Source organism: Lissotriton helveticus, chromosome 10 (assembly GCF_964261635.1).
Source record: "Lissotriton helveticus chromosome 10, aLisHel1.1, whole genome shotgun sequence".
NCBI classification, from domain to species: Eukaryota; Metazoa; Chordata; class Amphibia; order Caudata; family Salamandridae; genus Lissotriton; species Lissotriton helveticus.
This window is the reverse complement of record NC_136071.1, coordinates 103,755,636-103,779,069: the sequence shown is the minus strand read 5'-3', so window position 1 is coordinate 103,779,069 and position 23,434 is coordinate 103,755,636. Positions and strand designations below refer to the sequence as shown.

At 45.8% G+C, this 23,434-nt stretch overlaps 1 protein-coding gene across 2 annotated transcripts in view; it reads left to right on the top strand.

Moving 5' to 3' along the window:
• The first annotated feature begins 8,206 nt into the window (after positions 1-8,206).
• HAGH (hydroxyacylglutathione hydrolase) overlaps positions 8,207-23,434 on the top strand; it is a 408,719-nt gene continuing 393,491 nt past the window's right edge. The window contains exon 1 of one of the 2 annotated variants that reach the window (XM_078664886.1): positions 8,207-8,368. In XM_078664886.1, the coding sequence (XP_078521012.1) occupies positions 8,311-8,368 (58 nt within the window). In that variant the 5' untranslated portion in view covers positions 8,207-8,310. Of the gene's footprint in view, positions 8,369-8,624; positions 8,809-23,434 lie in introns of those variants that run through there. The other variant, XM_078664885.1, reaches the window with a different exon arrangement.

The window sequence follows — 23,434 nt, the reverse complement described above, 5'->3', positions numbered from 1 at the left end:
GGCGGAATATCTTCCAGGGTGCAGCAACCAGGTTGCCGATTGGAATTCCAGACATCTCTGGGATTTCAGTGATTGGAGGCTTCACCCTCGAGTGTTCCGATTGTTGACCAAGATGTGGGGTCCTTGTCAGACCAAGATGTGGGGTCCTTGTCAGATCGATCTGTTTGCCTCCAGACTCAACAAACAGATTGCAGTGTTTTTCAGTTGGCTTCCGGATCCGGAGGCTCTAGCCACTGATGCTTTTCTGCAGGTGTGGCCTCCAGCTCTTTGTTATGCGTTCCCTCCGTTCGAGATGATTCCAAGGGTCCTGGCCCGGGCCAAGTGTTATCAATCGGAGTTGATTCTGACCACTCCTCTCTGGAGGGCTAAAGCGTGGTTCTGGTACTTCTGGAAATGTTATGTGCAATTCCTGTCCTTCTTCCCCAGAGGTGGAATCTCTTGTTAGACCCTCTCAAATCTCCGCATCCGTTGATAACATCAGGTCAACTCGAATTTTCGGGGATCGCTGGAAAGTCCCAGGACTTTCACAAGATTCTACCAGATTTATCAGCGAGGCTTGGTCGCCCAACACACACAAACGTTATGCTTCAGCATGGAAACGATGGTGTGATTAGTGCTCTCAACGGGAGGTGGATCCCACTTCGGCAGATGTCTCCCTGGTGGTAAACTTTATTGAGTCTTTGGCCGCTTCAGGTCTTGCTCATCACACTGTCAATACTTTCCGGTCGGCCATCTCGGCAGGTCACGTACCCATTGCAGGCAAACCACTTGGTGAACATCCATTATTATGTAAATTACTCAGAGGTATTCGGTTGGTAAAACCACCATGTTCTAAATACTCAGAGCTTTGGGATGTCTCCATTATCCTCAGTTTCTTGGATTCCTGGCCTGTAAACCAATGTTTGTCTCGTAAACAGCTTTCTGCCAAGCTCGCTATGCTGCTTTGTCTGGTTTCCTGCAAACGACTGTCTGATATTCGCGCTCTAGATTTAGCAGGTCGCTGATTCACTCCAGAGGTGTAACTTTTTTGGTCACCAGACGCACTAAATATAACACTTCTTCTTTTACTTATCCTGCATTTCCTGACAATCCAAAATTGTGTGTGGTACAATGTATCCGGGACTATGAGGTGAGTACTAGAATAATAATAATAATCCACATTTGTAAAGCGCGAACCATCACCCGTAAGGGTCTCTAGGCGCTGAGGGCCGTCGGGAAGATTAAGCAAGCTATTGCCCAGAGTCACATGGTGCTGGGCTAATCTGCCGCCGGCCCCGGGGATTGAACCGTGATCCCCAGATTCCAACGTCAGTCACCCTGGCCGCGGCGCCACACTGCAGGTTTTTGCCAAAATATAGCGGGTCAATTGTTGATTGCTCTGCAGAAACCTTTTCGTCCAGTGACCCCAGCTACTCTGGCAAGATAGTGCGTTGGCTCATGGGCGAAGCTGGTATTGATGTCTCCAAATTTGGTGCTCATTCTGCTCGGGGTGCTATGGCATCCAAAGCCTTTCCTGTGGGAGTCAGTTTACTAGACATTATGAATACAGCTGATTGGTCCACTGATTCTACATTTAAAACTTTTGATTATAAGCCTATTGTCAATGTTGCATCTGTTGTGGTGGCGCAGTTGGAACAAGCATAATCGAAGCCTCCGGTCCTGACATAGAATTCAAAATTTGCGAACATTGGTGACAAGAATTTTCAATTCTATTAAGGACACGGAGGTGAGGATTATCCCACCCATAATTCAGTACTGTAATGTCTGATTTGAATTGTTTATATACTGCAATGTATATTTATGCTGTTTTTTACCCTTCCCTTATGTTATGACTTCTTGGGAGTGTGGTATTACGGCTATATTTCTCACTTTCAGGTTCTGATATCAAGTAGAGTTTGCTGCCTTTCACCTTTGAAGAGGATCCTCGTCGTCTCCGAGAGGATGCTGTTTTGTTGAAGCTCACTTCCAGTTTTCGTTGCGGCCCGTTTGACTGTGGGTTTCCTTGCAGAATGGATTTTCTTTCCGGTTGGTACCAGATGTCAGACTGTATTTACTCCTGGACTTAACTGCTATGTCACACAAAGAAAGAGGATGTAGTATTCTCTTATGCTCCTTATAGGGGTCTACTCTATGGTTGTCATGTGATACCCACTAGGGTTTATGGGTATTGTAGTGTTTGTTTTGTTTTTTACCTTCTGATTGGCTGCTGAGAATTTTCAGTAAAGAAAATGAGAAGCATAATCCTCGCCTCCGTGTCCTTAAAGGGTTGAAAATTCTTGTCACGAATGTTCGCAAATTTTGAATTGATGAATAATTCAAAATTTGCGAACATTCGTGATAAAGAATTTTCAATTCTATTAAGGACAAGGAGGCGAGGATTATGCTATTATTTCTTTATTAGAAATGCTCAGCAGCCAATAAAACAGTAAAGAAACTACAGTACCCATGAACACCAGGGTAACAACCATAGAGACCACAGTATAAAAGGTCCTATAGATAGTCTCTCTTCCTCTTCTTTGGTGAGGAAAAACAGTTCAATCAAAACAGGAAAATCCAAATGAAGATCAACAGGAAGGAAATCCATGAACGCAGGAAAAATCCATGCGGAACGAGGATGCAGGCAGGTGAAGAACACTGGAACCAGAAGACCCATGAAAGCCAAGCAAAGCCAGGTGTAACAGGAAATCTCTACTTTGGGTCAGAACCTGAAAAGAGACACAAAGCCGTAATACACATCCAGTGCAGAAGTCGTAAGCAGAAAATCAGGGGGGGTAGAAAAAACAAGGAAGTCTAAGAAATCCATATACAATCATCAAACATGTTCATAATAGCAATAAATGCAGAACAATAACAATGGGTGGGATAATCCTCGCCTCCTTTTCCTTAATAGAATTGAAAATTCTTGTCACGAATGTTCGCAAATTTTGAATTCTATGTCAGGACAGGAGGCTCCGATTATGCTTGTTTAAAGCTGATCCACCACTACAGAAGCAATATGCTCAATCAGTTTGTAATAAAAAGTCTTGAACACACAATCAGAAGACCAATCTGCGGCCTTCATAATGTCAAAAAGAGTGACACCCATTGAGAATGCTTTAGAAGCCATCGCCCCACGTGCCGCATGGGCACCAAAAATGGAAACATCAATGCCAGCTTCTGACATGAGCCATTGAACCCAGCGAGCTAAAGTAACTGGGGTAACGGGGCGAAAAGGTTTCTGCAAAGTGATCAATAGTTGACCTTGCATATCTGAACGTAAAGGAGCAGTACTTACTTCATAATCTTTGACACATTGAACACAAAGGTTGGGATGAGTGGGAAAAGAAGGATAGGTAATCGACGTAGTGTTTGTTTTGGTACGTCTGGAAAGGAGAAACGTAACACCCTCAGGTGTAAAGCTGCGACCTGCCAAATCCAAAGCCCGAACATCAGACACCCGTTTGCAGGAAACAAGGCATAACAACATAGTCAGTTTGGCTGACAGCTGTTTACGGGACAATAGAGAATTGGAAGGCCAGGCCTCAAGAAAACGCAAAACAATGGAAACATCCCATAAAGAGACGTATTTTGGACAAGGGGGTTTCACCAGGCGGATACCTTTAAGCAATTTGGCAATCAGAGGATGTTCACCTGCAGGCTTACCATCAATATGGATATGACCCGCTGAAATGGCGGAACGGAAATTGTTAACAGTTCGATAAGCCAAACCGGAAGAAGCAAGAGAGGCCAAAAAATTAATGATCATGGAGACATCCGCTGAAGCGGGATTAACCTCCCGTTGAGCACACCAGTCACACCATCTCTTCCAAGATCCCTTGTATCGTTTGTGAGTATTGGGTGACCAGGCTTCACTAATGAACTTGGAAGCGTCTCGAGAAAGGCCTGGGACCGTCCAGCGGTCCCCGAAATCCGCCATGCCAACAGAGGAAGATTGTCAGATAGAATCAGGGGATGCGGAGTGCCGAGAGGATCCAGCAAGAGATTCCACTTCTGGGGAAGAAGGAGCGGCACTGCACAACACATTTCCAGGAGAACCGGGAACCACGCTTGAGCCCTCCACAGAGGAGTAATCAGAATCAATTCGGAGCAATAACGTTTCGTGCATGCCAGGACTCTGGGAATCATCATGAATGGGGGAAAGGCATAGCACAGGCTCGACGGCCAAGGCTGCAGAAAGGCATCCGTGGCCAGGGCTTTCGGATCCGGCCTCCAACTGAAGAACAGCGGGAGCTGAGTATTGCGGCGAGAGGCAAAAAGGTTGATCTGACACTGGCCCCAGAGCCGGAGGAGAGAACGGAACACTCGAGGATGAAGCCTCCAATCGCTGAAGTCCCGAAGATGCCGCGAATTCCAATCCGCAATCTGATTGTTGCAGCCAGGAAGATATTCTGCAATAACCGTGATCTTGTGTTGCAGACAGAAATTCCAAAAATCCTTGGCTATTTCCGCCAATACCTTGGACCTCGTGCCGCCCAACTTGTTGACATAGCGAACCGCCGAGATGTTGTCCATGCGGAGAAGTATGCAGCAATTGGAGTGAAGAGGAGAGAAACAACGGATCGCAAACGACCCTGCCAGGAGTTCTAGGCAATTGATGTGGAGAGACAACACCTGGGGAGACCAACGACCCCCCGTCGAGACAGGCCCGCACCGGGCTCCCCAGCCCCACTGACTGGCATCGGACTCTATCACTAGCTCCGGCAACGCACCGAATAGGGCTCGTCAATTCCAGGCATCCATGTGGTCTAGCCACCACTGCATCTCCCACCTCGCTTCCTCTGAAAGAGGAATTTGATCTGAGTAGCGAAGGCCTTTCTGGAGATGACGAATCTTCAATCGCTGAAGCGCTCTGTAGTGTAGGGGACCTGGGAAGATCGCCTGAATGGGGGACGCCAAGAGACCCACAACTCGTGTTAACGATCTCAATGACACAGTCTGTTTGGAAATAACCGAAGTCCGTTCCCTCTTGATATACCGAATCTTTTGATTGGGTAAAAGAAGTTGACACGAAAGAGAATTGACCTTGAAGCCCAGAAAGTCGATCACCTGTGTTTGAGCCAAGACAGATTTCTGAACGTTCACTAGAAACCCCAGAGATTGTAAGAGGTCGATGGACCACTCCAGATGAGAAAGGAGTTTGAGCGGACAATCCGACATAATCAGAATGTCGTCCAAGTAAATAATTAGGCGAACACCCCGAGCGCGCAAGTGTTCCACGACAGGCCTCAGAAGCTTTGTGAAGCACCAAGGTGCTGACGAGAGGCCGAACGGGAGAACTTAATACTCGAACCAAGTCCCTTGCCAATGGAATTGAAGGAATCGACGATGAGGGCCGAAGATGGGAATCGCCAAGTACGCGTCTTTGAGATCCAGACGAACCATCCAATCCCCCCTCTTGCAGAAGATCCCGCAACAGGTGGATCCCCTTCATCTTGAAATGCCTGTAAACGACCCCTCTGTTGAACTCCCTTAGGTTGAGATCTAGGCGGGACCCGCCCCCTTTCTTCTCGCCCAGAAACACCGTGCTGACGAACCCATTGGGATGACGGACCGTCGAAACTATCGCCCCCTTTTGTAGGAGTGAGTTTATTTCCGCCGAAATGAAATCTTGATCTTGAAGGGAAAAACTCAGAGGAGAGGGAGGGTGGGTCTGACATTGAGGTTGGTAAAACTCTATCCTGTACCCTTGAACAGTTTCCAGCACCCATGCATCGCTGGAGATCAGACGCCAATTGTTTAGAAAAAATTGTATCCTGCCCCCCAGAACCACATCGCAAGCAGGAATTAGGCTCACCTGAAGTGTTGGAATCCTGGTATCCACCTTGGTTTCCACCGAAACGTCCTTTTTTATATTGCCCTCTCCCTTTGCGAGAGGGGTAGAAATTTGATCTGGTATTGTAGCCGGCATCCTGACCACCGCATCTTTGGGACTGGTACCCCCTCTGGGAAGGTTGTTGGGAACCACGGCCGAACGATCATCCCCTGTGTAGTCCGGCCCTGGCAAAAACCGGGCGAAACGCGCGCCGTAACGAAGCCTGAGCCTTATCCAAGCCACTGAAGGTGGCCACAAACTTCGTGAGTTCTTTCAGGAAGGGTTGACCAATAAGCAGACCCTGCGCTGCAGCACTAGATTCTGAGGAGGAGAGTTCAGCCAACTTCGGATCAAGCTTAAGAAGAATAGAACGACGCCTTTCACAGGAAACCGCACAGTTGGCGTTACCCAACTGGCAAATAGCCCTTTGCGCCCACTCAATTAGTTCATCAGGGTCTACAAGGGCTGAGGACTCCTTGGCTAGAAATCCCAGATCTAAGATTTTCGTTAGAGGACCCAACAAGTCAAGCAGTTTGTCTTGACAGGAACGCCAAGACCTATCTAGACCCTAAGGGTCCTTGGCGTATTTTTTGAGGTAGGTGATCATCGTAGGGTCAACCTCCGGAGTCTCCGTCAAATGGTCCGCAAGATCCGGCCGAGGACATTCGGACCGAAGCCGCGTCCTGACATCTTTTTCAAAAGGCTGGCGTATGTGCATTTGGACATACTCCACCACAGCAGGCGAGGGAAGCCAGGAAGTGGAGTGAGGTTGAACAATATCCGTAGGATCAAAAGTTAGCACAGGAGGCCGAGGACATTCGGACCGAAGCCGCGTCCTGACATCTTTTTCAAAAGGCTGGCGTATGTGCATTTGGACATACTCCACCACAGCAGGCGAGGGAAGCCAGGAAGTGGAGTGAGGTTGAACAATATCCGTAGGATCAAAAGTTAGCACAGGAGGATGAGTGGGGGCATCCACGAAATGTTCCTTACACACCTTCTTCCGTGGGGGAGGATCATCATGATCAGAAGAAGTTGAAGAATGCGTGTCGTCAGTATCTGTAGGAGGAGAGGCGGTTGACGCGGCACCCATGGTGGCCTTGGACTTGTCAGAAGACAAACTCTTTACCAACTTCTGAAAGTCAGACTTGTGAGGGTTAACAGGAGACTTAGAGGACTTACGGGAGGCAGGCAACCAACCTTGTTGTTGCGCATATTTGTTCAAATAGCGCTTCAAAGGAGTAATAGCACGCACAAGCGCCTTATTCATGGAATGCTGCACCCCCTTGTCTAAAACCTCAACCAAATCATGCTCCAAAGAGCCAGAGGCATCCTCTTCCTCATAGTAGTAATCAGCGTCATCATAATAATCTTCCATGGTACAGAAGTGTAACAATAATGCCCACAAGATGACACAAAATAAATGCGGCCAAAGGCACAATGCAGGGGGAGTGACAAAAACCCCTCAGCAAGCCAGCAGCACAGGCAAAACCTGCACACAAACAATATTCAAATGTGGAGGGAGGGCGTGCTGCACACAAAAAATGCACTCTAGGCAAAGCCTATGATAGATTATACAGCCTAAAGCCTGTCTGTAGCAAAAGGTGTAAGGTGGGGTCAATTCCCTGACGCAGTGGGATTTGGCGTACACAGAACGACCTCTCAACAACCGGCGCCGTGTAATCACGGAAATGCAGCCGGAAAATGGCCGCCGCGCATGCGCGGTAACGGCCGCCTCGGGACAATGCCAGGAAAGCTCGCGCACCCGGCGCGCGAGTCTCCAAGACCCCGTACTCCCGCTCCACCAAAAAACAAAGACGCGGGCAGCAAGCGCCCGGTCTAGAGGGAGGTGAGCCCACGCTCCCCGGAGATGCGCCCGCCGAAGCGGCAGAAATAAATCGTCAACGAAATACGAGCCACAAGACCTGCAAAGCGTATAAAGACCCGACGAGAAGCGCGAACAAAAGCGCTAAGCAAACAGCATAAACATGAGGTACAGCATAGCAATAAACAATCAAGCATGTACAGGTAATGAAAGTAAGAACAGGTAAAAGCACTTAACTGGCTGTGGAGCAGCAAAGAAAGAGGAAGAGAGACTATCTATAGGACCTTTTATACTGTGGTCTCTATGGTTGTTACCCTGGTGTTCATGGGTACTGTAGTTTTTTTACTGTTTTATTGGCTGCTGAGCATTTCTAATAAAGAAATGAGAATAGCATAATCTGAGCCTCCTGTCCTGACATAGAATTATTTCCCGCATCTGGGCAAAGAAAGAGGACACAAGATTGTATTTTAGGAGTTATATAGGGCTGTGGGCTACATGTGACTGTGGTTATCATGGGAAATGTAGTGTTTTAAATGTCAACTTTTGATTGGCTGCAAGAGAAGCATAGTCCTCGTTTCCATGTCCTTAAATCCTTGGCAGATATAGAACAAATGGCATTAGGATTAGAAAAGATTGTGGACAAGAACATCCAGAGGGCAGGGATAAAGGTGCAATGGACAAGAAACTGGGGACCGGGAAACGTTATAGGACGAGAAAGAGGACTGGACGAGGTAAACTGCTAAAGTGTTATAAATAACAGTTATCGAAGTTTAAAGAGGATGGGTACATTTGGCTTATCGTTATAGTTAGAAATGTCAGTGTCTGTCTACCGCCGCGATTATGAGAGCTCTGTTAAAACATCAGCTAAGGTACATAGTCCGTTCAAGATGCTCGCCGCGCTCTGTGACTGTGAGCCTGTTCATAAAGAATTAAAAAAGTTTCTATATACACGCCCAACAGCGGCTGCAACCGATTGGGCACGACTCGTTCCCCTTCCAATATGGCCGCCGTGTTTTTGTCATGTTCCATTTTCGGCTGACGGGTCGCGTGCGTGCTACAGGAATTGGTTGCTGGGCCGGGTTCGGGGTTGCAGTCATCACTGTCATGGTGTCTTCCTGCGGGAGGCTTTCCGCGCGGGGCCTGCTGGGAGCTGCGGCCCGGCTCTGGGGCGGTAGGTCTGATAGTACTAACGGGATGGGGGCGTGACTTGTGCTTCTGCACCCCGATTTCAGGGATCCGTGGGGTTAGTATATATATATATCACCAAGCACCTATGGGGAGAACTGTTTGTTTTCCCTTCGCACAGATTACTCTGACAGAGAGTCCACTCATAGCTGTCAAATGGACGGTTTGCTATTGGGGGACATTTTTGTTTTGTGGGCGTTCTTACGAGTGACGTTTCAGGATCTGTGACGTTTCCATTTGAGCGTATCAAATTAGTTAATGTAGCATTGTCCACCATCATCTAAGGACCACAAGAGGCAGCATCGTGTAAAGTTTTAGTTCGTCCTTAAGGCCTGAACCCGTACATATTTGCCGACATCCAACTACTTCCCCTTCTGACCTTCCACAGTTACATTAGAATGTAGGGTGTTTTGGATGCAGCGCATATATATCTATCTATCTATATATATATATATATATATCTATCTATCTATATATATATATATATATATATATATATATATATAATCGCGCCAGGGCGACTGACTCCGGAATCTGGGGCTCACGGTTCGATCACCAGCGGCAGATTAGCCCAGCACCATGTGACTCTGGGCAATAGCTTGCTTAATCTTCCCGAGACCCTTACAGGTGATTGTGCGCTTTACAGATGTGGATTTATTATTATTAAGGGAGAAAGTCCGCACTCACAAAAGCGATTCTTCCCAGTTTTCTTTTTATTTGTCAAAGATTCAGCTTGTTCAAGCGACTGGTTAGTTGCGAAACGCGTTGGTTTTTGTACTTAATTATGCTGAATCTTTGACAAATAAAAAGAAAACTGGGAAGAATCGCTTTTGTGAGTGCGGACTTTCTCCCTTAACTCAAGGGATTTGGATAATATTTTAAAGCAGGGCTCTGCTTAGTAGTTCGGCACCGGTGGAGAGAGCGCCTTTGGACCACATAAACTTTTGCCAAGCTGTGTGAGATATATATATATATATATATATATATATATATATATATATATATATATATATATATATATATATTTTGCAGGGATATTTTAACACGTACCATTAATACTACTCAAAAGATTAAAGAATCATGGAATTTAGGCGATGAAAAATGTAATCATGAGTATATGCTATGTAGAAACTAAAATAAGTTGTACTAATGAATTACGGATGCAGCCATAAACAATCTGGCTCGCAATACTGACATGCCACACACCCTACTACCTCAAATCCTCAAAATATTAAGGTAGCATTAAGGAGACTTTGCCATTGCAGCGATAAACTTCCACCCACTTTATCAGCCCTTTTTCCTCACCTCTTCCTCTTTGTCAAGGCTGTCACACATTCTAAGACTGCTCTAGCCATGTGCATCCATCATACTCTCCCCATACCCTCCTGATTTCAATGCTCACTTCTCTCACCGGACTTCATGTACTACATTGTGAGATGCACAGCTGTTGCCACACCTCTCCTCAACAGTACTTTAATCCTCTCCAGCTTCTTTAATCCTTGCATCTGTAAATTTATCACTTTATCTAACCATTCGTTATCATTCTTCATCATGTTCTCTCCCTTTACTTTCCTCCCTTCACCTAACTCCTTGCACAACGCAATTATACTCGAAGGCCATACCGAGTTATGGATGATTTAAGTAATTTTGCTACTTTGTGCACCTTATTTCTCTAATCAAAATATTTCTTATGTTCTTTATGTGTCATTTAAATCCTCTCTTTCTCTAAAGACCATTGCCAGATTTGAGCTTGTAACTAGAACAACATTCAGGCTTTGGAAATCCTCTTTTCATGATCTCAAAAGGCGTGAATCCTGTAGCTTTGCAACTTGTAGTCCTATGTGACTGTACTGTCTTTAATTTGCAGCTCCCAATCAGGTTTATAATTCTTCATACTCTTTGTTTTTACAATTCGTAAGTTACCATTGTGTCACTGTTTCATTCCCCTTTCATGAAAAGATTTTCAACATGTCAAAATCTATGTAATCGGCCAGCTATGCATAGTTTACTACTTAATTTAATAGACACTGCCTTTTCCACACTGCTCCAGCGTAATATCTGGCATCCGACTGTCATTTACCAAAGCTATTCCCAGTCGTTTCCATCACAGTGTAGCATTTGGGTAGGCATTCTAGATGGAAAGTCAACTACCACGTTCTTCTTCACTGGTATGTAGACAATTTTATGCATAAAATCTTGTATATGCACAGCCATCCAGGTTGTTGTTAAGGATGCATTTAACATGCCTTCTGTGCTAAAAATGTATGTTCACAAAATGTGACCAGAGCGTATGTTGAATGTTTTCCCCAACAAATGGACTGAAAAACGTCAGTGCCCATACACATGGCAGTACTTCCTGTTCAATGACTGAATTTATTTATTTATTTATTTATAGAGTTTTGTATAGCGCGAACAAGACCCGTGGGTATCAGAGCGCTTCACATAAAGGATAAATTACAGACATTATGTAGGCAATTGTAGCAGCAGATATACACGAGTATAAGTTATAAGGAGATATGCTGTAAGAGTGATTATAAGTAAGGGTTCTTCAGCCTATCCAATTAACATTAGGAAGTGAGTGAGGTAGGGTTGTATAGCATAACAGTGCAAATATCATATGAATGAATAGCATTAAGGTGTAAATAGTGTTGCTATGTATCCGGGATCCTAGGCAATAAAACAAAGTGAGGTAGAGGGTATATCGTATTGTCTGATAGTTACAGATATCGGATCCCTTTGATTTAAGGTAGTACTAATGTGTGTGGCCAATGTATAAACATGAAATCAATCTGTTAACAGATAATTGATCCTCAGGAAGTTCCAGTCGAGGCCGTCTCTCTTTGGTGAGGATAATCTCATCCGTAATCAGTAATCTTCCCTAAGACAGGTATTTGCTCATCAAGTGGTTCTTCAGTTCGCGTTTGAAAGATATCAAGTTATTAATCTTCCTGATGTTCGGAGGCAATGAATTCCAGACTCTGGGGGCGGCTCCTGAGAACGCTCGGTTGTAGGTCTTTTTCTTACGGAAAAAGGCTGGCCTCAATAGCAGTTCTTTGGCGCTTCTCGTTGGTCTGTTGCATCCCGATAGCTTAATTTTCTTGGCAAGGTATCTCGGCATGTTGTAGTGAACTGCTCTGTGGGTAATACAGGCAATCTTCATTTGAATTCTGGCTTCATAGGGTAGCCAGTTTAGTGTCTTCAGATGAGGAGATATGTGGTCGAATTTCCTCGATCCCGTAATCAGTCTTGCCGCTGCATTGAGACAGGCTTTTAGCGGTGCTATGGATGTTTTGGGTAGACCCGCTAACGTAGTGCAACCGTATTCAATCCTCGAAATAACTAGGGATTGTACAGCCAGTTTTAGGTCAGTCTTTGAGATGTATGGTTTCAATTTTCTTAGATAGTTCAGATGGAAGCGGGCGCCCTTGGCCATCGAGTTTATGTGTTCCTTCATGTCAAGGTTCTCATCCAAGGTGATTCCAAGTGACTTTGCTGTCTTAACTAGGGTCGGGGTGCAGTTCAGTGCTGTCACCAGTTTCGTCAGTTCCTTTACCTCAAGACGGTTCTTTGTCGGTGAGATTAACAGGAATTCTGTTTTATGGGCATTTAGTTTCAGATGGTTCGAGGTTAACCACTGTAGGGCTCTCTTTAGTGTCTTGTTCATTAGGTCAATGTCATCACGGGAGGCGATCTTTATGTATATTTGCGTGTCGTCTGCATACATGTGATAGGGTATCTGTGATCCCCGCAGGATCTCCGTGAGAGGTTCCACATATAGGTTGAATAGATCTGGTGATAGTGTTGAACCTTGTGGGACCCCGACGGCAGTAGAACAAGGGGAAGGGGTCGTTTGATTGACCAGGAAACGCTGGGTCCTATTCTGCAAGAAAGATCTAAACCAATTCAGCACATTTCCCGACAAGCCCATTCTTTCTTGTAGCCTGGTCAACAGCATTTCATGATTTACCGTGTCAAATGCAGATGACAGGTCTAGGAGAATCAATAGGCATGCTTGATTTCTGTCAAGGGCTTGTAAGGCGTCGTCCACGATGTGCAGGATCGCAGTTTCAGTACTATGCCCAGCTCTGAATCCGGATTGGCAATCATCTAGTAATGAGAACTTAGCGATGTGTTGACTCAGTTGGCTTTGTACGCATTTCTCGATAATTTTGGCCAATAAAGGTATGTTGGTCACTGGTCGATAATTGTTCGGGTCAGTTGCGTCCGCTGTAGGTTTTTTGATGATGGGCACGACTTGACCAGTTTTTAGGCAGTCTGGCAATGTCCCTTGGGTAAGTGAGGCATTTATTATCTCAGTCCAGATCGGAACTAGGGTATGGCTGATAACTCTTACGCACTTTCCCGGTAGGGGGTCTAGATAGTGGTTGTTCGGTCTTATTTCCATTAACGTTTTGGTGATCTTATCTTGGTCATAGAGATCGAATGTGTCCCACTTTGCCTTATTTTTCGTTTGGGGACTTTCTGTTGGCTCATTAGCCTCTTTTGTAGGTGAGGTAAGGGTTGAGATGTTAGTTGCGGCAGTTGAGAGCTCCACTTCAAGCAGTTTGGTTTTTTCAGTGAAAAATGTAGAGAATTCCTCACAGCTTAAGGGAGTTTTTGGGTTCTCGTGAACTGTTTTAGCTAGCTTATTGGACTGTTGTTTTAAAATCTCAAAGAGTTTCCGTGGTCTGTTTGAGGCATTGTCAAGTTCGGCTTTTATAAAATCTTTTTTGGATTTGATTATCTTCTTGTTATATTGTCTTCTTGTATTCCTGAGGGCAATGAGCTCGGGAGAGGAGGGATGTTGCCTCCATTTCCTTTCGACCATTCTCAATTTGCGCCTGTCCTCATTTAGTGACTCACTGAACCAGGGATTTTTGGGTTTCTCGGATACTCTTTTCAGTGTCTGTGGCATGGTGTCATTGACGATATTTCCTATTGAAGTTAGGTAGTGCTCCGTTAGCTCGCTGACATTCAGTCTGTTGTTTGGTGGCTTCAGGCCTTTCTCACATCTTTCCACCAATAGCTCAATATTGGCCTCTTTTGTGTCTCGGACCAATTTTTTGGCCTTGCAGGGTTGTGTGGTCCTGCCCTTTTTCATTGTGGTTATCGCGAAAGTTATGGCGTGATGAGCGGACCAATCGCACGGGTCAATAGCGAGAATTGAAGTCCCTTTATTCCTTGCAATAATCCAGTCTAGGATCCCTCCTTGTGAGTGAGTGGGATATGTGCAAGCTTGTGTAAGGTTTAGTTCGATGAGGAAGTCTTTAAGTGAGTTAACTAGTTTGTCATTGTCGTCCTCCCAGTGGAGGTTAAAGTCACCAAGGAATATATTGAGGGCATCAGGGTTAGAGTTGGTTGTTATGATCTCCATGAGTTGCTCTGAGAACTTTGCGTTATCTCCAGGAGGGTGGTAGAAAGCATGCATGTTGCATCTTTGGTTGTTTGCAGATCTTATATTAAGCCCAAGGTATTCACAAGACTCCAGGGGGTCAGATTGGAATTGGCTGACCTCAATCTCAGACCTATGGATGCAAGCTATACCTCCTCCCACTTTCTTAGGCCTGTCTAATCTGACAATGTTGTATTGAGGAGGAACTAGGAGATCTAAATTAGGTGAAGATGATTCACTGAGCCAAGTTTCAGTAAGGAAGGCCAGGTCGATTTGCTTGTTAATGATGAGAGCAGCTATATCAGATGCATGTTTTGTTGCCGAACGACAGTTTAATAGCAGGCATTTCAGGGGTTCGTGTGAGTTCGGGACGTTGCCATGATCAGATTCAGTTGCCGTTACCTGGATGTGTCGTAGGTTGTTGTGGATAGCTTTCCTGTTATTCTTTCTGGACGATCTGTTGGAGTCAATAGGTACTAATTTGATACTCTCCTCTCTTCCATGGATCGGTAGTTCATAAGATCTGAGTAAGGCCGAGGCTTCTTCATTTGATAAAGGATCGGTTCTGTTTGGTCTGTTGGGCCTGAGTACAACATTCTGGATGTGAGAAACTTTAGCGTGGGTTCCTAACGTCATCTCCCATATTTTCTCAATTGTCTGTGAGAATTTCGACGAGACTTGTACCAAGTTACCTACTAGTTTCTGGAGCTCCTTAACTTCATTCTGAAGTCGTGAGGTTATCTTTATTGCAGTAGCCCTGCTTGTCTGTGTTCTACATTTTGTTTTCCTCCAAAGTTGGTTCGTTCTCCTTACCACAGATCTTTCTTTTTTGTCCTTCATTTCGTTGGCATTATTGACTCTATTGCAGGTGTGCTCAATGATCCCTAGGTTGAATGGTGTAGGGGGTGAATCTATGGGTAAGGCACTGTGATATTCAAGACTCACATTCCCATGTTGATGTGGAAGGGCGTGGTTATCTTCATCGGGAGTTTTTCTTGGAGCTGAGGTAGTAACTTCAGGCGTGGGGGCGTTTTGAGCTGGCAGCATCTGTTCTTCGCTTAGGGCCAGATTCATCATTCTGTTACCAATGTTAGTAGACTCCGTGATCCCTTCTATCATAATCTCTGGTAGTGCACTTCCAAATCCCGTGACATCTCTGGAATTAGCTGTTGGATTGTCCTGGACGCCCGGTTGGTTCGGGTTAGAGGTGATAGGGTCGTTGAGGTCGGGAGTGACAACTGGTGGGGACATGTGTTGTTGGTGGCTTGTACCTTCAATGGATTCCTTCAGGGTTTTGAAAGTTATCTTAAATTTCTCGAGTTCTCTGTTAGCTGCTTGTATCAGAACTATTCCCGTTTTATATAGAGTAATGTAAAGATCCGTATTGCTTCTTTTAGTTAGTGAGATCGTTATTTTAGTGCCATGTGGTATGTTTTTTATAGCTTTCGTGAATAGCGTTTTAGTCAAGGCATTACGCCATTTTGCCGTTTTGCCAGTGTAGAATATCAGATCATTCATAATAGCGCCCTTATCTCTATCAAAATAAGGGTCAACGAATAGAGTGTCCGGATTTTTTCTTAAGGTGTTATGTTTGAAGATTTTTGCAGCATTTTTGGATAGGTTAGCTGGGTAATCAATACTCCTTGCATTGGGGCTGGACATACTTCGGTATCTTCCATCCATGTCGGCTTATCGTTGCGGGTCTTCCGACTTCTTTGTCTATCTGTTCTGAAGTGGTTCCCTGCTAAGGTATACTTCTTAAATTGTATGGTCATGGAGGGTCCAGGCGATGAGGTTAATTCCAGGTCTACAGAATCGGAAGTATAGGTATGGTTTTTCCTGTCTAGAGGTATCTTCTAAATAGACCTAGTAGTTAAGCTGACGTAGATTACGTTTGAACCTTTGTGGTTGTGATGCCATGCGTAGTAAATGGTTAATTAAATAACTTTGGTACTCATAAGGGTTATCAGATGAAAGATAATCCCTGGGGAAAGTTAATCAAAATGAAAACGTGTACTCCAAAATCCATTAAATTTTGATAGCATCCTCAGTAATCAATTAAATAGCTGGTATTGAATGCCAAAAGGGGTTTGACCTGTCCAAACACTGGATGGAATTGAATAGAATTGAATATTGAAAAGGGTTGTCTGGTTAAAAGTCACTCTGTAAAAAATGTCTGGTGATTTTGATCCAGCTATCTAATTGTGGAGAGAAAACTCTCACTCCTTAATCCTTTTCTCTTTCCTCCTCCTTTCTACTTTCCACTCTCTAGAGGAGAGAAGACTTTCTTTATTTCCACTGCTCCTGTTCATTAGTCATTTATAGCTTTTTCTAGGCTCTTCTCACTTTCCACTTCCGAGGCTCAGTGGTCCTTTTTCTCTTTTAGGACAGGTATGGATCTGTGGACTTCCTTTTCGTTAGCGAGGCCCCAGTCCTTTCTCGCTGTCCGTGCTCTTGAGTTATCCTTGTTGTAGGCGGGGGCAGTATCTCGCGGTAAGAGGCACTCACTCAGGCGGTAGTTGTGTCTCACGCGGCCGCCATTTTAAGGTCAGGCGCGCCGCTACACCGACTCACTTCACCGTCTAGGCGGTCGCACGCCTCCCCCCTGTGCGAGCTAGCGAGGGCAGGTCTGGGGCAGGGGATGGACGCACCCTCTCCGACGGTCCCGAGGATCTCTCCGCCCCTCACCTCCGCCGCGGCCAGCTCGTGACCACAGGCACCGGGGGCTGCCGCAGAAGGCTCCTCCGCTTCTCCCGACTCACCGGCTTGCCTTGTGCTGCAGCGCAGATGTCGCCAGTCTTGCGCATTCTCCACAGCTGTTGTCCCCCATCGGGCTGTTTCCTCACGAGATGGGCTGCGGGAGTGTACCAGTTCACTGACCAAGGTACCCTTGTTCTCGTCGGCTTCTTTCTTCTGTGTTCTTTCTGGCTGGGTTTCCAACTTAGATATGCTCAGATCGGCTGGCTGTGGTTCCGTTCGGTATGGTGGCACAGTTAGGGGTTGTTCGGGGATTTAGTCCAAAATTGGAGATCCCTAGCCCCGGAGCTCCACACTAGGGCTCCCTTTCAGCGGCCATCTTTTGCAGCTCACCCTAACTGCATGGCCTTATTAGGGGATAACGGATCTTATCATTGTGCCAAATACCTTTCTTTAGTTGAAGAAAGAACACTGTTGGGATGAGCATGGCTCTTGCATGGTCCAAAGTTGTGTCCCCTGTCCTGCTTTCCTGAACTGCAAGTATCTGTTATCCTGCAGCACCCTAATCCAATGTGTGTGCAGTTGTCTGGGCCTGCAGTTCTCGCCCAAGTGGTTCTAAACTTGGTCTGGACTTTGAGGGGCGCACTAAATTAACTCCTTGTAGTGACTAATTGACTATTGTCCATGTCATGTTTTCACACATGTAGCGCAAGATAGGCGAGGAAACCGTGTTTTGTAGTGTTTATAATTTGACCTGGCTTTTTTACATGTCATGAGAGCGGGAGCCTACTGGCCCATCCACCCAAAGTTCTACTGCTCATGGAGATCCCCGAATCCCAGTGCCAAGATCCAGTGTGCTTGGGCATGTGCATGTTTGCTAGTGGATTGATGTGCAGTACATGGATGTAAGAATGGGATGTATGACGTTACAACGCAGGCTATTACAACGCCTGCCTTTACAACGCGGTTTTTACATCGCAATCCATTACAACGCATAGCGCTTTGGGGTGCTGGATAGTGAATAGTTTAATTTACTATTCCAACACCAGTCCCCGTGGACACTAGGGAAGGTGTTGGATAGTAAATTAAACTTATTCCCTATCCTAGAGCGCCCCCCAGCGCAATGCGTTGTAATGGTTTGCGTTGTAATGACCGCGTTGTAATGGTAGTGCGTTGTAAAAGTTTCGTTGTAAAGGTTGTTCACCGTAAGAATGAAGCAGAGTGACTCAGGGTTGTGGGTTCCATTGTGGAAGCTCCTGGCCTGGTACAGTGTACAAGATAGAGGTTAGGCTGCTTTACCAGACAGTGGAAGTGTATTGCTGACATTCGTGAGTCTGAGTTGAGAGAGCCCAGACACTGATGTAGAGAAAAAGGAAGCAGGCTTCCATTTAGAAATCCAGTTAGGGCTTGTCTGATACAGAGTTTTGCTGATTTGTCTTCCTGAAATGCCATTAGGTGGATGGTAGATGTAAAGGGTGTGTCTGCAGTATCGGTTTTCCATATGTGAAGGGTCCTTATTAGGGGATAACCCTTTTGTCTTTCTTCTGTCACTGTCTAAGGTGACTGTTAATAGTCCAGATGTAGACTGCTCACGCCTCTTTGTGTGATGCTCCAGCCTGGAGACAACCCTTCTGTGAAGACTCAAGAGAAAGGCAGAGCCTGGAGGGCAGGTTGTGAAGCATACATGAAAAGGGAACCAACTCAAACCAGTTCTGAGAAGGCAGACTGGAAATCCACATACCCTGTCTGCCAACTCCGTATCATTGGGATCAGGTGATCCTCTTAGTGTTCCAGTTCCAAGTTCTCTTCAAGTGAGGAGGGGGCGTATTCCTCATAGAATGATTAGGGGGACCATTGCTCAACCACAGGCTGATATCTACCTGGCAGCCTGGTCCTCCGAGGTAAACAACCTTGATTTGGAGTCCAGTCTGAAGGAAGAAGTGCTGCTTGTCTTGGGATCCAAGGCCCCCTGCTTGAGCTAGAAGGAAAGAAAAGTGCCAAGCCTGCAAGAGGAGCGGATCATTGGAAGTGGCTGGCCCAATTGACAGTTTTGCAGAGGGTCCATCCAACAGACACTTGGAATATGGGTGAACCCACCCATGGTATCCCAACATTATTGTAGTGTGTAGTATTTTGCTTGTTGTCAACCAAAGTACTTGTCTTCTGTAAAGAGAAACACTGGGCTTAAAAATTATCTTATTGCACTGCTTGGGGTAGTGTTGAATGCTGAGCATGAGTAACCCCATACAAACCTCCCTGAAAAGTTTGTGACTGATCGCCATTGCTACCACTGATTCAAGTGCTGAAAAGGTTGTATTTGGTCTAGTTTGCAGAGACATATTAGGAGAGGCCCCGGTACAGCAGAGGCAAATACCTTAAGTTCGCACAGATCTTGCCTAAATAGTGCTTGCCTGTCCCTTGGCCTGCCGAATGGGTCACATACAACCCTTTAAGAATTTGAGTGGAAGAAAAGTCATAACACTTTCTCTGTCTTTACCATCACATTATGCCCGAACAGCTCCTTAGCATTTATTACTCGCATTTGTGTCAGTGATACTTCTGTGCTTCGGAATCAAAACATGTAATGCAGTTGTATTGATTATATCAAATGTGAAGTGTTGTGAATCCCTTTGATACTCCTTATTCCATGCATTGCCCATGTTTTTCTAACTGTTTCTTGAAGTTTTACTGGGGAAATTTGAGACCACCTTGTGTAAAATTCTGCTAACTCGAAACATGAAGTTACATGCTGTAGGAAAGTAGGATCTGATTTCATGGGTACCCCCACTTTTTGCCTGGTGTCAGTGTAGTTTGACTGTAGTGTGCTGGGATCCTGCTAATCAGGACCCCAGCATCTGTGCTCTCTCTCCCAAAATGGCTTTGGTGAGTACTTTTGTACCTTCAAAATTGGCTACTGGCGTACCCTTGTAAATCCTTAGTATATGGTACTAAGGTACCCAGGGCATTGGTACACCAGGGGCCTCTCATGGGCTGTAGCACGTATTGTGCCACCCGTGGGAGTCCACTTAAACTCAGACTACAGCATTCCATTGCAGCCTGTGTGAGGTGGGGTTTGCAACTCTCACAACCGATATGTTTCCTTATATATGAGCTCACTACACTTAAAACCTAGAAGTCACCCCATGGAAGGCCATTCAGTCCTGAGGGCAGGGTGCTTGGTTATAAGTGTGAGTGTGCCCTGCATAAGCAGGATACACCTACAAACCCCGAAGTCGATTCTCCAGGCTTCGAAAGTGCAGTCAGTCATTTTAAGAGATATAGTAGACTTCAGTTATTACAAGATGTCTAACTATATATTGGCTGTGCGGTACCTGGTCATGTTTGGTATCAAACATGTTGGAATCAAACCCCAACACAGATTCCGGGGTGAGGGAACACTCTTGTGACACTAGGAACATGAGCAAGATTGTCCCTCCTTACCAGGAAGGTCATGACATCCTCAAGTGGATCACTGCTCTAGAGAGGGCCTGTAAGGTACAGAAAGTCCCACTGGGGCAGTGGGCAGCTATCCTGTGGCTTTCCTTTACAAATAAAGGAAGTGACACTCTTAAATGTGAGGGAAACAGATACAGATAATTACCAAGTCTTGATGAGTGCACTTCTAGATGAGGCTGAGTTAACTGAGCAATACAGAATAAAGTCTAGAGACAAATAGAAGGCACACCATCAAGACTGTAGATTTTATTGATAGTGCTATTGAGGCACTGGAAAGCTGGCTCCATGGGAGTAAGGTACATGATTATGAAGAACTGTACAATTTACTTATGATGGACCACATCCTTAATACCGGGAAGAATCAGCAACTACACTAGTACCTGGTGGACTCAGATCTTACCTCTCCCCAATATTTGGGAAAGAAGGCAGACAAATGGGTTTACACCAGGATAAAACAAAAGTCTAATGGTGTTAGTGACCAGAAGAAACTTAATCTAAGTCCCATGAGAAAGGTGGGCAGAGATCTAAAGAAAAGAGTCATCAGAAGGTCCCCAAAAATCTTTATCTGGAGGTGGGTCCCAATCCTCTTCATCCTCTGGTAAGGAACATTGGTGCTATTTATGTAAGAAAAAAGGCCATGGGGCAAAGGATTTCAGTTGCCCCAAGTCTAGAACCACCACTACTACTACTAACGGGGGGCTAGTAGTAGTAGTAGTGCCCCTAGCATTAGCACTGGTAGTAGTACACCCAAGAATATAGCTGGGTTCACCTTGGGCACAGAGGTGTGTCCTGGCCTAGTCAGAACAATCAGGTTGTCCTATTCTGTGAGGTGGCATTGAGCATGTCACTCTTGTTGTAAGTCCCACTAACTTGGGCAAATACAGACAACAGCCTCATAAAAAGTCAGGATGCTGAAGCTTACAGGAACACAGGTGCCCGTGTCACTAGGGTGGCAGATAATCATGTGTCTCTTAAACCGATTCTACTTGGTCGGATTTACCAAGTGACCAATGCTAACAATGTCAGTACAGATCATCCCATGGCAGTTGTCAATCTCAGCTGGGAGGGGTAACTGGCCCTAAAAGACTTGTAGTCTCCTCTGACCTACCTGTAAAATGTCTCCTGGGCAATGATTTGGAAACTTCAGCCTGGTCTGAAGTGGAGTCTAGGACCCATGCAGAAATGCTGGAAATTTCAGCCAGTGTCTTTGCTGTTTCAGGGCTCAGGCCAAAAAAGGAAGACACTGAAGGAGCCCTGGATCCTGAAAAAAATGGACCAGCCAGCTCCCAAGAGAAGGAGCAGGATGGGTAAATATTTATATTCCTCATAGACTTCCAGTGAGAATCAGTCTCCTGAGGGAGATGACCTCAGTACTTGTGAAGGAACTGCCCCAGAGGAGTTTGGGCCTGACACGGCATAGCTACTGGGAGCACGGGGACCTTCTACGTAAGAGTTTGGTCGGAAGCAGAAGACCTGCCCCCCCTCTTGAACGGTCAGACAGCAAGCTGCGGCTGAGGAAGCAAGAAGCGTCATTGAGTCCCATTGGACTTATTGGAAAGATGGGCTTCTGTATTCTGAGAGTAGAGATCGGTTTCCTATTGACCGTAGCACACAACATTCCCCTTTGCAGGACATCTTGGGCATAGTAAGACTTGGGACAAACTTGTTCACCACTTACACTGGCCCCACATGTCTGAAGATACCAAGGAGTTTTGTCGCTAATGTGTCACTTGCCAAGCCAGTGGTAAGTCCGGTGACACTACAAAGGCCCCCTTAATCCAACTACCGGTGGTTGGGGTTTCCTTTGACAGGGTAGGGATAAATATTGTAGGTCCCTTAAACCCTCCAACAGCATCTGGACATAGTTTTTTTTCTAGTGGTGGTGGACCATGCCACTAGATATCCAGAGGCCATTCCCATTAGGACCACTACAGCTCCTGCAGTGGCTAGGGACCTCCTAGGAATCTTTTCCAGAGTTGGGTTACCTAAAGAGTTGTCAGATAGAGGTACTAACTTCATGTCTGTGTACTTCAGCACTATGTGGAAAGAGTGTGGCATCAACTATAATTTCACCACACCCTACCATCCACAGGGCAATGGGCTTGTCCTTGAAGATCCGCTTCCAAACTGCATCCCTTGCTTCGTAGGCCTCCTTCTTTGGTGAGCTGCCTGAGGTCCTCTTGCGACTCCTGTATCTTCGGCTTGTAGGTCCTCTCGAGGGTCTTCTCCTGCTTTTGGGCTCCTCTGCTTGCTCTGGGCCTGCTCTGAGTCCCTTGAATCTTGCTGGTCCCAACAATTGCATCTGGTTGTCTTCCACGCCAGTTGCGGCTACCAAGGCTTGTTGGTTTTCCCGCCAGACACCAACCACCTAGGCACTGACATCCAGTGAGGGACTGCTCATGCACAGCACCTGGTCTTCCGGTTCCGAGTACTAGCAGTTTTTTCTATTTTCTCCCATTAGTACCGGAACTATTCCTCAGACAATGAGAGTACCAGTACTCATAGGCAGGGTCTGATTGCTAAGCCGGGCATATGGGAAGTGGGCGATGGGTCGGTGTCTGAGGCCCATCTGTGAGCTGTTTTCTTTTTGGTTCAGTGATTTTTTTTTTTTTTTTTTTTTTAAACAATTTTTATTGTAGGCATACCTGTACAGGCCAATACACACATATAGGTAGCATCATAAGTTTTAGCAGATATACAATACATCTCGTCAACCAGTACACAGCCGGTCAGCCCACAACCCGGGGGCCGGGCGGCGTTGAAGCCTCTGCTCACCCATGCCTGACGTTCAATACAGAGGAGTGGTTAGTGTTCGGATGAAGTGTATGACTACTTTTATGGCCCTACTAAACTACGCGCTGATCCCCAACTCCCTTTCCCTGCGCCAACCCAAAACTCCCCCCCCCACCCCATCCCGTACACCATCTTTTTGGTTCAGTGATGCCAGTTTTGAAAATGTTTGAGATGAGCTGGATTGTCCAGCGTCTTCAGTGGCTCAGTGGGGCCTAATTACACTCTTTTGAAGCCTGTGGGTGGGACCGACGGAATCTTGAAACTTCCCCACCTC